This window comes from Anopheles coustani, chromosome 2 (assembly GCF_943734705.1).
Source record: "Anopheles coustani chromosome 2, idAnoCousDA_361_x.2, whole genome shotgun sequence".
In the NCBI taxonomy this organism is placed as follows: Eukaryota; Metazoa; Arthropoda; class Insecta; order Diptera; family Culicidae; genus Anopheles; species Anopheles coustani.
The window spans coordinates 29,737,070-29,750,884 of record NC_071289.1 but is presented as its reverse complement, the minus strand read 5'-3'; the positions used below and the strand labels follow the sequence as shown (position 1 = coordinate 29,750,884).

Here is a 13,815-nt window from a genome sequence, read left to right as displayed (position 1 = left end):
CCTCTCTTGGGGGGAAAGAGGGTGGGGGGATGGTGATAGAGACACCGCTACACTTAATCAATCCACAAAGCGAACGCCTAGGATCCACCTTCGTGGTAACCTTCGTCGTGTCCGTTTCATCATTACTCGATTGCTTTTTGATTTCGATCGAACTTTCTTCCCTTCTACTGTGTCCCTTCCGTCCCTTCCACCGTCGGTTTTGGGGGAAGCACATCGAACACTTCAATGGCGCACCGGGCTTCGGCAAGTCACGCGCCCCGTTCGCCATTGAACTTTTTCGCGCCCGCACTTAAGTAGGAGTGGGACAGGGGCCGGAGTGTTGTGTTCGGTACGACGGAATACAATAAACTGCGTGCCACCCCCCCACGAGGAAAAGGATGGTTTCCCGCGCTCGGAAGGCGGAGAATTCAATTTTCAGAACCTCGCTTTCGGAACGTTGAGGAGTACAGCTTTTCGCTTGCTGCTTTCGTTCTGTTAATTTGTATTTACCCCATTAACTCCCAGAAAGGAGGACATTAAAGGGGGGAAGAATAATGGAACTTCATCGCTTCGATTCGAGACCTCTATCCTTACCGACCACCTCCACCTCCACCCGAAACACCTGTTGGCGCCGACTAGCGCGACACGAATCGCGATCGTATCGTGACGAGGGGCATCCTTACCGACGGAACCTCACCCAACACCCACAAGGGCACCACTACCTAGCGTTGACCGGCGTCCATCCAAGTTCGTCGTCGTCGTCTTCAAGGAAGAATCGACTTTTGGTGGGAGATCCGTGCGTGGGCGTGGGGTGCTTCAAACAACATCCAAACATCTGAAGACGCCTCACGTCTCAGCCTTTGGTGGACGGTGGTGGGGTGGTGGCGGCGGCATCCGATGGCGTCCCACAACTACAACCGTCGAGAAACTAGTCGCTCAACCGCGGCCGAGATGCCGAGCCGGAGGTATTTGCTTAAACACCGCCGACGACGTCGGACGACGCGTTTGTTTTTCCCGGGCGACCGACGGAGCCAACTGCTTCCTCTGCCTGCGCGGAATGCAACTCATTAGTTTCACTTTCGGCGTGCACTTGACTGGATCGCTGCGGTTTTGGCGCGCATCCATTTTGTTTTGCGATTGTTAATGTTGATGTTGTAATGCGGTGAAGAGTCACATAAAAATACCAGTGCACGTCGTTCTGGGGCAGATGATTTAGTGAAGGATTAAACTCACCCACTTCGGATTAGTTCAAAATGCGCGTTAGTATCTGCTAGTGATGTGTATCGATTGGCGTGAAAGGAAGGTTTGATTTTTCATGCTTTGTCACGTGTTTATTTCCATTTGGCATTAGAAATATGTTTCATTACGAAAAGTAACTGTGTTTCAAATTTAAACATGTTTTTTTTCATGTCGCTAATCAATCGTAAAGTTGTTCAAACCTCGTGTGCTAGTTTGTTACATCCATATTTGATGAAGATGCAATCAAAAGAATGCCAACAATGTATTGCACCGGGTGTTTGAACCGGTTCGAATGAAATCACCTAAAGTGAAGTGGAAGAGCGCATCTTCAGGACCGAGCTGCAAACCGATACATGGCAAGTGGAATTAAAGAGTTTGTGGCTTTTGACAACAGATACTGCCTTTGTGCTAGCGAATGGGAATGGTTGTTTCTCATCCATTAGAACGCTCAGTGTGTATGTGTTTTTGTGTGCACATGTCAGTATCAGCTACGCTCACGTGTCCCGTTTTTTTGAAATATTGTGAAACTGGTGCAAAGTGGAAAGTGTTTTAGTGATGAAAAAAAAAGACGGAGCAAGGCGATCTAAAGCAAAAAAAGGGAAATAAAAGTCCGGCTTTGAATCAGTACACCACCCGACTGTCGAGGTTGATGGTGTTTGGGGATGCCTTCGGAAACATGCAATTTGGTAACCGGACATGGTAGGCGAGCGGCCGCAAATATATCGCGTATCGCAGCAGCCAGCGGGTTGCCTAAGTGATTGTGATTTATGGACTTTTTCTTTTGTTTTGTTTCCTCCTGGGGAGGAAATGAAAATTGAAACATTTTCCCGTTCGAGTGCCCGAAACGATCGCTTTCCGTGCCCAAAGGCTGGAGTGGGCGCGAAAAAAGTGGGTGTTAGAAACTGAAACAAAAAACAAAAAAGTGTAAATACATGAGTGCAGAGCGGAACAAATCATTTTCAAGTGAAAGCCAAACGCTGGGAAAAAGCTAAAGCACCGTTTGGTGCACCGGAAAATGTCCCGCGAAGAACATGATGTGGTAGAGCTTGTTCTTCGTTTCAGCAAATGTACGATGCAGGAAAATGATGGAGAAAATTTCATTCCGTGTTCCATTAAGTCCTCTTTCACGTAGTGTATGAGTGTGCGACTTAAAACGCAACACCGTAAGCTCGGCCAGTGTTTAAGCAAACTCGGTTAGAGGAAGGATACAATTGAAACCACAATCGTTCTACCCCATCGGATTGTGCGGAGGAAACAATACGGAGGGGAAAAAGCGCTAGTTAGCTTTTCCTGCCATTTTTCCGGGACAATTAAAATTTATGATCGTCCGTGACAGGATTTCACTCGCCGTGACAGATGTGGAAGCCATTGCTCTTCCTCGTCTCGGCGAAAGATGAAAGCAACGCGGAGTACGGTTGCGGGCTGGAAATGAGGAAGTTGTGGGTTGTGGCAAGATAGTTGCAAAATGTGACATTGCGAATGGTAGAGTTGGAGTTGAAGTTGGAATTTTCATGCGAAAAACACTCTCCCTCACACTTTCTCCTCCAAGCAACAGAAATTATTTGTTGCTAATGAATTCTATCGGAAGAAGGATTGGACTGCCTGTCGGAGCATTCCCCTTCCGGGCGGAAGCGAATGACCTGCAGCCCATAAGTCGCAAAGTGCAGCAAACAAAGTCAACTGGAGCTTCTACAGTTCCGGTAAATTTAGCCCCGTCGAGCAGAGATTCGAGCAATGTTTAATGACGATAGTTTTGCGGGCCAAGTGCAGGGATACGATTATGCGCTTAGGTAAACTTTGTTATGGCAAGTGGATTCGGTGCATAAAGTTCATCATTTTCTCAAGTGTCTCTTGGTTCACTCGCACGAGCCTTCGCCAAGCACGCTCTGCCCACTTCAGGCTCGATTTTAATCAGTTTAAACTCCAATCACGACCGTATCGTGACATAAATGGTACACGTACGTCGGCAAACATCTCACAAACGTGGTTAGACAGTCACACGTGTTTGGCAAGCGCACACACGCTAATGTGCTTCGGTTGTTGCACGCGTGCGAACGCAATGTTTGTCCGGAGACGGTCAAATGTTGGGTAAATATTAATCATTTGCAGAAGGTGTGAGTTGTTAGGGTCATCTATTTAGTTACCGCTGATAAATGATAGTGTTAAATTAGGAACACATCTTATTAGCTTGTTGTTTGAAAGGTTTTTCTACGTTGAGAAAATAGGATTTTCATAACTAAATTGATTTTTAGGTGGTACTGACTTTTGTAAGCTAGTATTTGTTATGTAAATACTAGAATTTCGTTTAAGTCAACTGCTTTCAATGGAATCATCCTGTAATGCTCGTCTACTTCTCCATTGCTCTGTCTATTTGACTTTCAAAGCTTCCAACTAATCGCACCGCAAACGAACGATGATGTCCTTTCGATGCTAAGCTACCCCAGCAGGGATCCACTTTCTTAGATTGTTTTCACTCTCACGAAATGAAAATCATAATCACCACTCCTCACTGATTACCCGGGGCCCTCTCCGGCCCCTATGTAATTATGTGCGTGAAATCAATCACCAAACGCTTGACGCACTTGTCAAATATTTGCACCTCCGGCGTGTTTATCATTTCGGCTCGGAGACGCAGCCTTATCGTGAAAAGAAAGCTTTTTCTGCCTGTGGATAAGCGTTTGCTCGCGAAATGATTTATTACAAATCGATCCGGCGGAATCAGATTCGACGAGGTGTTTCGAAAAGAAGCCGACATTGCGAGGCATGCGTGAGGAAGGCGGTGGCAAAAGTGACGTGCAAATTTGCTCAATTCGCAAGGATTAGCAAAGTAATTAATCAACCAGAGAGCCAGCAGCTCGGTACCTCCCTGTGCCGGTGCACCTTTTTACCTTCCGAAAACATCCCGCACGAACGTTATCGATGCCATCGAGAAACACCTTCGCGTATCTCCGACGGACGACGGCGCCGAGAGGTGCGGGTGGAAAAGCGCCGGGAAATCCATCTTCTCGATCTCGGCAAATAGCCCGTCGAAAGACGGATTGGCTAGTTTTCGGTGAATATGATTGTGTCAACAGTCGGCCACGGGACCAAGGTCGAAGGGGTTCCTTTCGGTGGAGATCGTTTCAATCACCTCCTTGTCGTTCTTTTCTTTCCTTTCGATGAACATTTTCCCATCGGACCTGCCAGGCTCCAGACGAACGGTTTACAGATAATCTGCTAGATTGATTGCATCGGTGTTGTGATGTAGGAAAAAGGTGGAGCACAGAAAATATTTGTGACAAACATTCGTCTTGAATACGTGTTATTTGCGGGGGTTACCGATAATGTATGATATGATCACGATTGATCATTTGATCACCAAAATTACGGAAAAATCAATCTATAAAAAAGATAAAAAAAATGTCAAAGAATTGCTATCGTCGTCCCTAATTCATGATTTCAAACATAAATATTTTTTATGATTTGAACATTTCCTAAACTCTTTCTGTTCACTATTCTCTGTATCGCTTCTTTAACCATTCAAGCGAAGAATATCATGAAGCTTAATAAGCTCCTGCATTTCAATATTGCTAGTATTTCTACAAATTGTGCCACCAACCATAAACAAAACTCGTGGGAAAAAGTTCTTTTTACTTCTTTAATAGTTTGTAGTTCCTTTCTGTGTTACCCCATTGCCTGAAGCTCGTTAGTGTTCCAGTTTGTCTTTCCATTTCCATTCCTAATCGAATTGCGAGATTCTATTCATTCTACCATCAATTGCTAGGATTTTTGTCTTCTCTTCTTCGTCTTTATTTTTGTCATTTCCTTTTCATTCATCCTTGTCGGTGGCGCCAGAACAAACTGAAACGACATGGTGTCACACTGATGACTAGAAATAACCGGACGCGCGAGAGAAAAGCATGAAAAACCCAGATATAAACAGCATCAACCACCCCCGTCTGGTCGGGTTGTACACATAATGCAACATAAATTGACAATCTCACCTTGTCGCCAACGACGACGTGCCTTGTGCTGTTTCCAATGGCAAGGACAACTGTGTGACTGCGGATTGGGGAGAAACAAGCCGTTGGAGGGCCATCGTTTCCCGGAGAATTTTTCCCCGGTAGCGCTGGGAGAAAAGGCTAATGTTGTTCGGAAGTATCCGTCTGTAGATCACCTGAATGTCTTGCGGAACCATCGAACAAGTTTTCCTCGTGGACTTGATGTACCTGGTCGTTCTTATAATTTCCATCGCAAGGAAATATTTAACCTTTGAAGAAAATCACATGGGAAAATATGATGCAAAATATTATTAATATCATGAGAAAAATATCCTTTTATCAGATGATTTTTAATTTCTTAAATCGTTCAAGTTAATCAAAAAAATTAAATAATTGCCACAATTTTTCTGATGAGTCCAAACTGTACAACACACAAATCATTCTATAAAATGTGAACATCTTTCTGACCACAATGTGTTTCCGCTATTACCCACCGCCAACCAGGTAAAACCTCGACGGTGCAATGCGCTTGATGCCGCTTATCTCTGGCCGCTCGATAAAATATGATTGAAAATGAAAAATGCAATAAAATAAAATTTTACGACCGTTTGAATCCACGCAAAACGTCAATGATGGCGTTTGATGGCGCGTCGAGCGACGTTACCCTGATGCTGCAGCACCTAGTTCTGTCCCGCGCTCCTCTCCGCACACCAGGTTCGCGCAACCCGGCCAACCATTTCCATCGGTAACCGTCACTACCGAACCGATTGAACATCGTGCGGATTGTTGCGCGGTTACTGCGAGACATTGAGCGAGTTCCCATTTTCGTTATGTCCAGCGAGATGATTTTTATGAACCGCGGATTAAGGTCGCGGATGGACGCCAACCAGTTGCATGGTTTTTGTTTGTTTCGTTATCGTGCTCCTTCACGACTCGGAGTCGGAAGCTTGTGCAAATTCATATTGTTACCTCTTTTTTTCCAATAAAACCCTCCATCAAGTGCACTGGAAAGGAAAAGAGTAACGGGGGCGGTTAAAGGGTGTGTAATAAATAAATAGATAGCCTCAAAGCGGGTGCGTTCGATTGCGGCAATCTTTGTGGTTGAGATTTCCATAGCTATGCATTTTGAATTACTTTTTTTCAAGGTTGACTCTAGCAGGGCAGGACAGTTGATGGCCAGCGCTACAAAGAGATACAAAACATCGATTTATGAGAATCTTAATGCTTATTGGCTTTTTGAAGCAGTATTTCGTTCCGCCGCATAATGTCCTGTTTAATGTTGCGTTGTGAAACGGAGCTATTACATTGTGCTCTCGATGCCGATCTATTATTATAACATGTAAAAATAAATCGATTTCAAGATCAACCTTCTTTATGTTGATGTCTGAAGTTGGTAACCAGTTGGTATCTGTTTAAAACGCAAATAAAGCACTTTAATTTGGATTGCTTGCTTCAAACAACTTATGCATATTAAAGTCTGTACACAGTTTACATATCAGAGCCTTTGATCTTCGTAGAAGCATCACTTAACGTCATCATTAGCCCGAAGGAATGTGCCGCTGGTTTTTTTCTCTGACACGCTATGCAAATTCGAACTAATGTATCACTTTTCATGTGCATTACTGAGCCTGTGGGATGTTTCTTCCTTTGGAAAGCACGAATCGTAGAGAAGAGAAATAATGCCTTCGCTGGAAAACTAGCCTTGAGGCGCACATTCAAAGGTCAATCACGCAAATTGATTAGATTTGGGTGAACCATCTAATAGCCTTATTTAAAGTCACCCGTGGTTGGTAGCGGCAGCAAGATGAAAAATGTTTTAACCTGACGTGAACCACCGAAAGTGATTTGAATTGTATTGTGCTTTAACGCATGCTACATTAATGAAAAATAGATACTTTTCCGGACAAATATATCTCATATTGAAAGAAAAATCTCCCGATTGCGGAGCGCTCCTCCACAAGTTTCTATTCAAGCTTCAACCTGTTCTTATCGTCCTACAAATACAGCGAAGGTTTGCCCTTCCTGTGACCGGGTTCATTCCATCATCAATCAGAGACGCTTTTCCCGGGGATTGCTCGGCATGTAATTAGTGTCCCTGAAAATCACCAGGGCGTTGACCGTGCTTTTGAACCCTCGTCGAATTTTTCTCCTTACGGACCTGTTTACCCGATGCCATCTGCGTCGGCCGGCCGGAGACAATTATTTTCTTTTGCGTTTCGCTTTTCACGACGCCCCGGCGTGACTGCGTCCTGCCGGGGAATTTCCTTTAAATGTTTGGGACTTTTCGTTGGATGGTTTATTTTTTATCCTGGAAGGGGTTTCCGGTGTAAACTCATTTTGGATTTTTCAAATGAACCACAGAAAAACTGTGCCGTCTTGAATGGTTGTCAGAACTCTCGGCAACTGTCGCTAGGCAACGGGCTACTGTGGATAACCTTCTCATAATTTTACTTCACGCCCAATCCATCGGTTTCAGTCGCCAAACCTCTTGGCAACCGCTGTGCTCTTCTCTTTCGTCACGTCGGACAAAAATCCCACTGCATCACTCCACAGTTTTAATAAACCATCATCATCCGAACGGACTGCCCAGCCTGGAGTGATCCTTCGAATGAAGTGAACCATTTTCTACTTCGCTTGACGTCAGTCGGCTTTTATCGTCCGGCCCGCACGAAAGCCAAATCCGTGCGCCGCACGCGAAGAAACCCACCCTTGGTGCCTTTTTTTCCGGCAGCATCCGCCCCGCAGGACCGTGGACAAGGTGGCGATGGACCGATGGTGGCATAAGCGTTCGGTTGAAATTAAACGCAAAGCGCCCGTTAGCCGTATGGTTAAGGGGTTTTTACTTTTCATCTTCTCGTCTACGGCACTTTTCCGCGAAAAAAGCGGATGATGAAAATATTTCAACATAATTACCTAATTCAACCGCGCCCGCGGTTGGGTGTAGCAAGGGGGGAAGGGTGAAAATGGACGCTTTCCTAATGGATGGCGGAATGTGTCTTGACAGCTGGAAGTACATTCTTCATTGCCGCCAGTCAGGTCCGGGTTTGAGTCAGATTTACATTATCCCGTCTGCGGCTTCTCTTTCGTCCTCTGGAAAGGAAAAACGAACATTAGAGTCCGTTTCTCTCTCTCTCTACCGTAGTCAACTTGACACAACAACTGTCAACCTGTCTGCCGAATCTTTCCGGGTTTGATTTGAATCAAATTCTTTGATCTTCTCTTCAAATGGTTGTTGTAATGATTGTTTCCCCTTGTGGCGTAAAGGAAGGAGTGCAAAGAGTGCTTGGAGTGCTTTTCCCAGTGGTTGATGTAACCTCCCTATCGACATGTTTCATGGGCAAACATTAGCACCACACCCGAAAACACGGACTCGAACGATGAAAAAAGGCAACTGTGGACACGTGTACATTAATTAGTTTTCCAATCAACACTCGCCCGTCAACATAACCAGGTTTAGTGTGTGTGTGTATGTGTGCCGTGTTCGGTGACCGCCTACCGGAAGCACAGGTAACATCAACCACCCACGCTCAGTGTGTGACCACAAAAGTGCCAAAAACAAACGCCAAGCCCGCGACGGAACGTGTGAACGGAACAAAATGGTGCAGCGGATCGACATCTCGACCATCTCGGGCGGGGAGAAAATAATGGTAGGCAAATTATCATCGTCAACAGAACGTCATCCGATCAAGGATTCTAATTAATGTGCTGTTTATTTTGTAGCTTGTGTGCATAATTTTCAAAGCACATTTTGTGATATTGAATAATGGTGGAAGGTTGGTTTTTGTAACATTTTATAGTCCTATTTAGATTTGGACCTTCACATCGTTTTCTATAAATTACTTTCGCACTAGTTTCCGACAATAAGATGTCGTGCTATAATTTATTGGAACTGTCAATAATATTGATTACTCTATTTACTCTTTTATTTATAGTACTCATTTTGCTAACAATTACTAATATTGGAAGTGTGGTTTTGTGGTCTAATTTATGTATTCATGAATATTACCTGGTTGACCATTCACCGCTTTATTTATATTATGTGCCACGACATCCCCTAGTGGGACTAAGCCTCTCTTCGAAGAGAGTTTCTATTCCCGAAAAACGATATTATATTATAAATCGGACCGCATTAGTCGTTTTAATTAACAAGTGGAATTGTGGTATTAATTTCCTTTGATCCCAGCGATGATCTAGAAAAGCTAAGCTTTGATGAATTCATTTGAAAATATGGTTAATGAGCAAATAAGGCCCCGGCAGTCGTTTTATTTAAAGTATTACATTCTAAAACAACCACTTCTTCTGAATGCCAAACTTAGAAATTTGCAATTATTACGAAGGAATAACAGAAACTTTGCAGAATTTTGAGCTGAGTTTATTTATTGATAGAAAAATAGATTTACGAAGAGTGGTAAAGCGTTCCAGGAAAACAAGTTTGCTCTTTGGGGAGCTTACGAAAAACTTATCACACCAAACACAATGTTTTCTCTACTATGTTATATTGTTTACCACCCACATTCGAATGGCAATAGAAAGACAATATTATTTAATTCATTTCCATCAAACGCTCAAATTGATCGTTTTCTCCACCTTAAGTCGCTTGAATGGGTCTACTAGCGACATCAACATAATTATGACATGCTTACATCAAAGTCCAGGTTTCGATTAGCATCGATTGAGGGAATGTTATTAAGAAAATTAGCCAACGAGCCGGAGACGACGCCCAGAGGAGGTACGATGTTATTGTTGGCCGTCCTTTTTTTTCGGGAAGGGACGGTTTATCTCGACATGAAGATGAGGGCCAATCAGTCCGTTGCGGTCTCCATTTAGCTTTCCCAGCCCACGGACTTAGTAAGGCATGGGTGGGTTGTAATCAAACGTAATTGAGCGGGCCCTAATCAGGTGGGCTGCAATTAGGAGTTATTATCCCGAGCTCAAGGAGCTCTATGAACAGATAATTAGCGGCAAGCCGGAATGTTGCCAAAAGTTAATGCGTTTCAGAAGAATCAAACAGTTGGCATGCTTTGTGTTGGTTTTAATCTATGAGCCCTTATTCGTTTAGACAATGATAAGCGAATTGGCGGAGTCGAAATAGTAAATTTCTATGAAATCATCCAAGTTTTTATGTGTTTAATGTTGAATATTTATTTACGCACTTTTACCAAACTACAATTGATGATCTAGAAAATTGTATTTGATGTGAAATAAACGACAAACCACATGCCAAATTCCGTTGACTCACCGAAGAACATACGGTGCCAGGCAAGACGTCACGAATAGTGCCAGTGTCACTCGAAGGTAATAACCTACCGGAAGCAACCATTCGATTTTAAGGGTCATCGAATAAGGCTTGTTCGCCCCTTCGCACGTGCCAAGACGTCGCCGGCGACGACGACGACGACGACGACAATGGAACAGGTGGCAGGTTTCGTCACTTCGCGTGTGGTTTGGTGAAGTTCAAGAGCACTTATTCCGAACACGTCCATCACACGGCACACCCGGCGCAGCAATGTGCGAGCGGAAGGTTCTCCGTGAAGCACCGAACGGCGGCGAACCTTTTCCACGGGACACGTACCGCGGTCGAGGAGAAATTTATGACAACCTCAGGACGCTTTCGTGTCTTCTCGACGCGCCAGGTTCGGGCGGAAGGTTCTTGAAGGACCTCGCGGGGCGGAGGATAGAATGATCGATTCGTTTTAAAAGCGAAAATGTTCGTTTGAATGAAGATGGAAATTCCAGAAGGGTTACTTAACGACGAGTCGGGTCAAGGAGTATGCGCGCCTACATTCCAGTGGAAGGTACTTCAGCTCCGTAGCTCGTCATATCAATAATAATCTTACATAAAATAGAGAAATAGAACGATTCTTTAAAAAACATTTATTGTGCCGTTCCGGACTTTCGAAGTGGTCTATTGAACAGGGAAGAACTTTCGAGGCATTGTAATGACGCAAGCGCTTCTAACTCTGAACCATGAATTTTTAAACGCATCGAAATTGTTCACCAGAAATCGGACTTAGTTTTCCGCCAAATAAAGTGTAGCGGCTGTAGAAAAGCCTATCGGACCGCCTCCATGACCGAACGTCCCAACCGCATGCTGTGCATCTTCAAACGCTTCCTTTTCCATTATGAAGCACCATAATAGCGACTCGTAGCCATCAGAAGCGATATTTTATTCAGTACGCTCGAGTGAAAACTCACCCGCCGGGGAAAACAAAAGTACACACTCACACACAAACAAGTGTCCGGAGGCGAGTTTTACGAGTGAACTGTCCGGCGGAAGTAGTAGTGGAGCGATAAATTTCATCGCCGTGCCCATTGGCCGTTCAGTTTTCCATCGACGCGATTAAATAACCACCTCCGGGAAGGGAAGGCAAACTTTTCTCCCCGCCCCATTTTCCCACCTTGGTCGTCCTTCGAAATGGGACGGAAGCCATCGATTCCTGTTTTTTTTCCTGTTCCCCATCCTCTGCGTTTTCCACGGCATTTGATATTTTATTCCGTTCGCTCTCTTTCTCTCTTCTCCACACTTCCAGGAACCGTCGTCCGGACGGCGGAGCAAACTGTCCTCCCTGCGCCGCTCGCTGAACGCGCTCCGCTGTAGGATATCGAAACGGGGCCGCTCGAAGCCGCCCGACCAATTCCTGGACAAATTTTCCGCCGCCTCCGCCACCTCCGACACCCGCTTGCACCAGGCCGGCTGCGTCGCGCCGCAGGCCGTCCCCTCCGATGGCGTCTGCAGCCGCCTGTCGGTCGATCCGTCCCTGCCGTCGCACTATCGGGTAAGTAGTAACAGAAGCCGCAGTAACTGGCACGGTTTCCTCGGTGCTAAAAGGTGATGAAAAATGGAGCAATAGAGTAGGGAAGCAATTGCTGACCCAGTCGCTCATTATTCTTCCCGTTAGGTCAGCGGTCGTTTGATTGCGATAATTTCCATTGCAGACCATCTGCGTAATTGATTTACAATTCCAGCGATTGAACTAATTTAAATTCCAATACAAACAGTTGGCGGGTTAGTAACAGCTCGATTGGTTTACGTTGCGACTTGTCTGCACCTTCAAGATTCGCTTCAAGATGAAATCGTGACTATTCCCTACGAAAAGCCGCGTTCCTGTGATCGTGAAACCCTGAAACGCTTCGATTGCGCCTCAATCTATGCAATTTGCAATTCCTCAGGGCATATGATGAAGCGTTTCGCATTTACATTTGAATCCGAATTTTCCTCGCATTTGCAATCTAAATTTCGATCATATTACGGCGGATGGAAGCAAGTGGTATTTAAGCTTGAAACATTTATTCAGGATTTCCTTCAACAATCTTAGCGACATGTTCCCGCGGGGGCACCAAAGCTCGGCCCACGCGGAAGTATTCCTCCGGCGGAACATATCAATCTTGCTCGTCCTCATAAGGTCCGTGAGCAGAAAAAAAGGACAGTAGGACAAAAAATGATGGCCATTTTTCTCCCCGTCCCACTGCACCGCACCGGATGCAATTCCACCTTCGCCAGCCTCCATCGACCGTCGCAAACAAATCACTATTAATTTTGCTGCTGGAACAGTGAAGGAAAGAAAAAGAAAAGACCCGGGAAGCTGTGGAAAAACTACCACAACCCCGTGGAGGGGATGATGTATACCGCGGATACTTTTTTGCAAGGACCATCGGCCCCGGTGGGAACACACACACACACACATAAATACACGTACGGTGAGCGGATGTTCGTCGTCGTTATGCTTACCATCGTGTACGATCCGGTACATGATTTTGATTTTCCTTGCTTTCCTTTTTTTTTCCTCGGCTCTCTTTGATCGAGCGGAACACCTTTCCGGTGCGTCCTCCAGGCGGACGTGCCGTTTCTTGTGTCATTCCAGTGTTTTCTTTTCTTTTTTGTTTTTGTTTTTCGGCCTCGGCCTTCGTCCAACTATCCGTAAAATCTCGATTTCCGGACTTCGGCAACGATGGCAATGAAAGCAAATGATGCCTTTGTATCAATTTCATGCTCGCTTGGCTGGATTGTTGGCAAGCCAACCTTTGGTGCGATCCTAGAGAGGACCGCCTTCAAGAACGTTCTCGAAATAAAAAATGACGCAAAACCTAATAAACGACAACAAAAAAAATGTGCTCCCATTAGCCCCCCGAAATGGGTGGCGAATGCTTAAAGGGGCGGGAAAGTGTAGCAAAACAAAGGACTTAAAATAAGTGAGGCAATAAATGACATAGCATTGTTGAAAGAGCAAATCGGTATATCTTTATCATAACAATCGTAAGATTATGGGCATGAGTGAATAGGAATAATATTTCTTCGCACAATTGAAATGTCTAAAACATTGTCATTGTTTGCTTATAAACATTTTCTTTTCAAAAACTGGAATCGATTTTCAATCCAACCATTTTTGATGTAATTTTCAACAAATAAAGTAAGGGAACATGAAAGTTTCTCCCAAAAAGAGTAAATGATCTTTCAAAATTCTAAGGAATTGACCTCAAAGAAGGAAAAAGCAAAGTGTCGAAGCAATGAAATAATTACAAACGCGATAAACGATTCCCACCTCGGCCCGATAAGGCTTTTCGATGGTAATGGTAATGATGATTACATCTATAAAGAGGCCACCGTTTCTTTCGGATA

At 44.7% G+C, this 13,815-nt stretch overlaps 1 protein-coding gene across 1 annotated transcript in view; it reads left to right on the top strand.

Annotated features, from left to right (window-relative positions):
• Positions 1–13,815, top strand: part of LOC131264186 (cyclic nucleotide-gated cation channel subunit A) — a 47,006-nt gene that overhangs the window by 18,348 nt on the left and 14,843 nt on the right. The window contains exon 3 of the mRNA XM_058266474.1: positions 11,729–11,974. Within this exon, the coding sequence (XP_058122457.1) occupies positions 11,729–11,974 (246 nt within the window). The remainder of the gene's footprint in view (positions 1–11,728; positions 11,975–13,815) is intronic.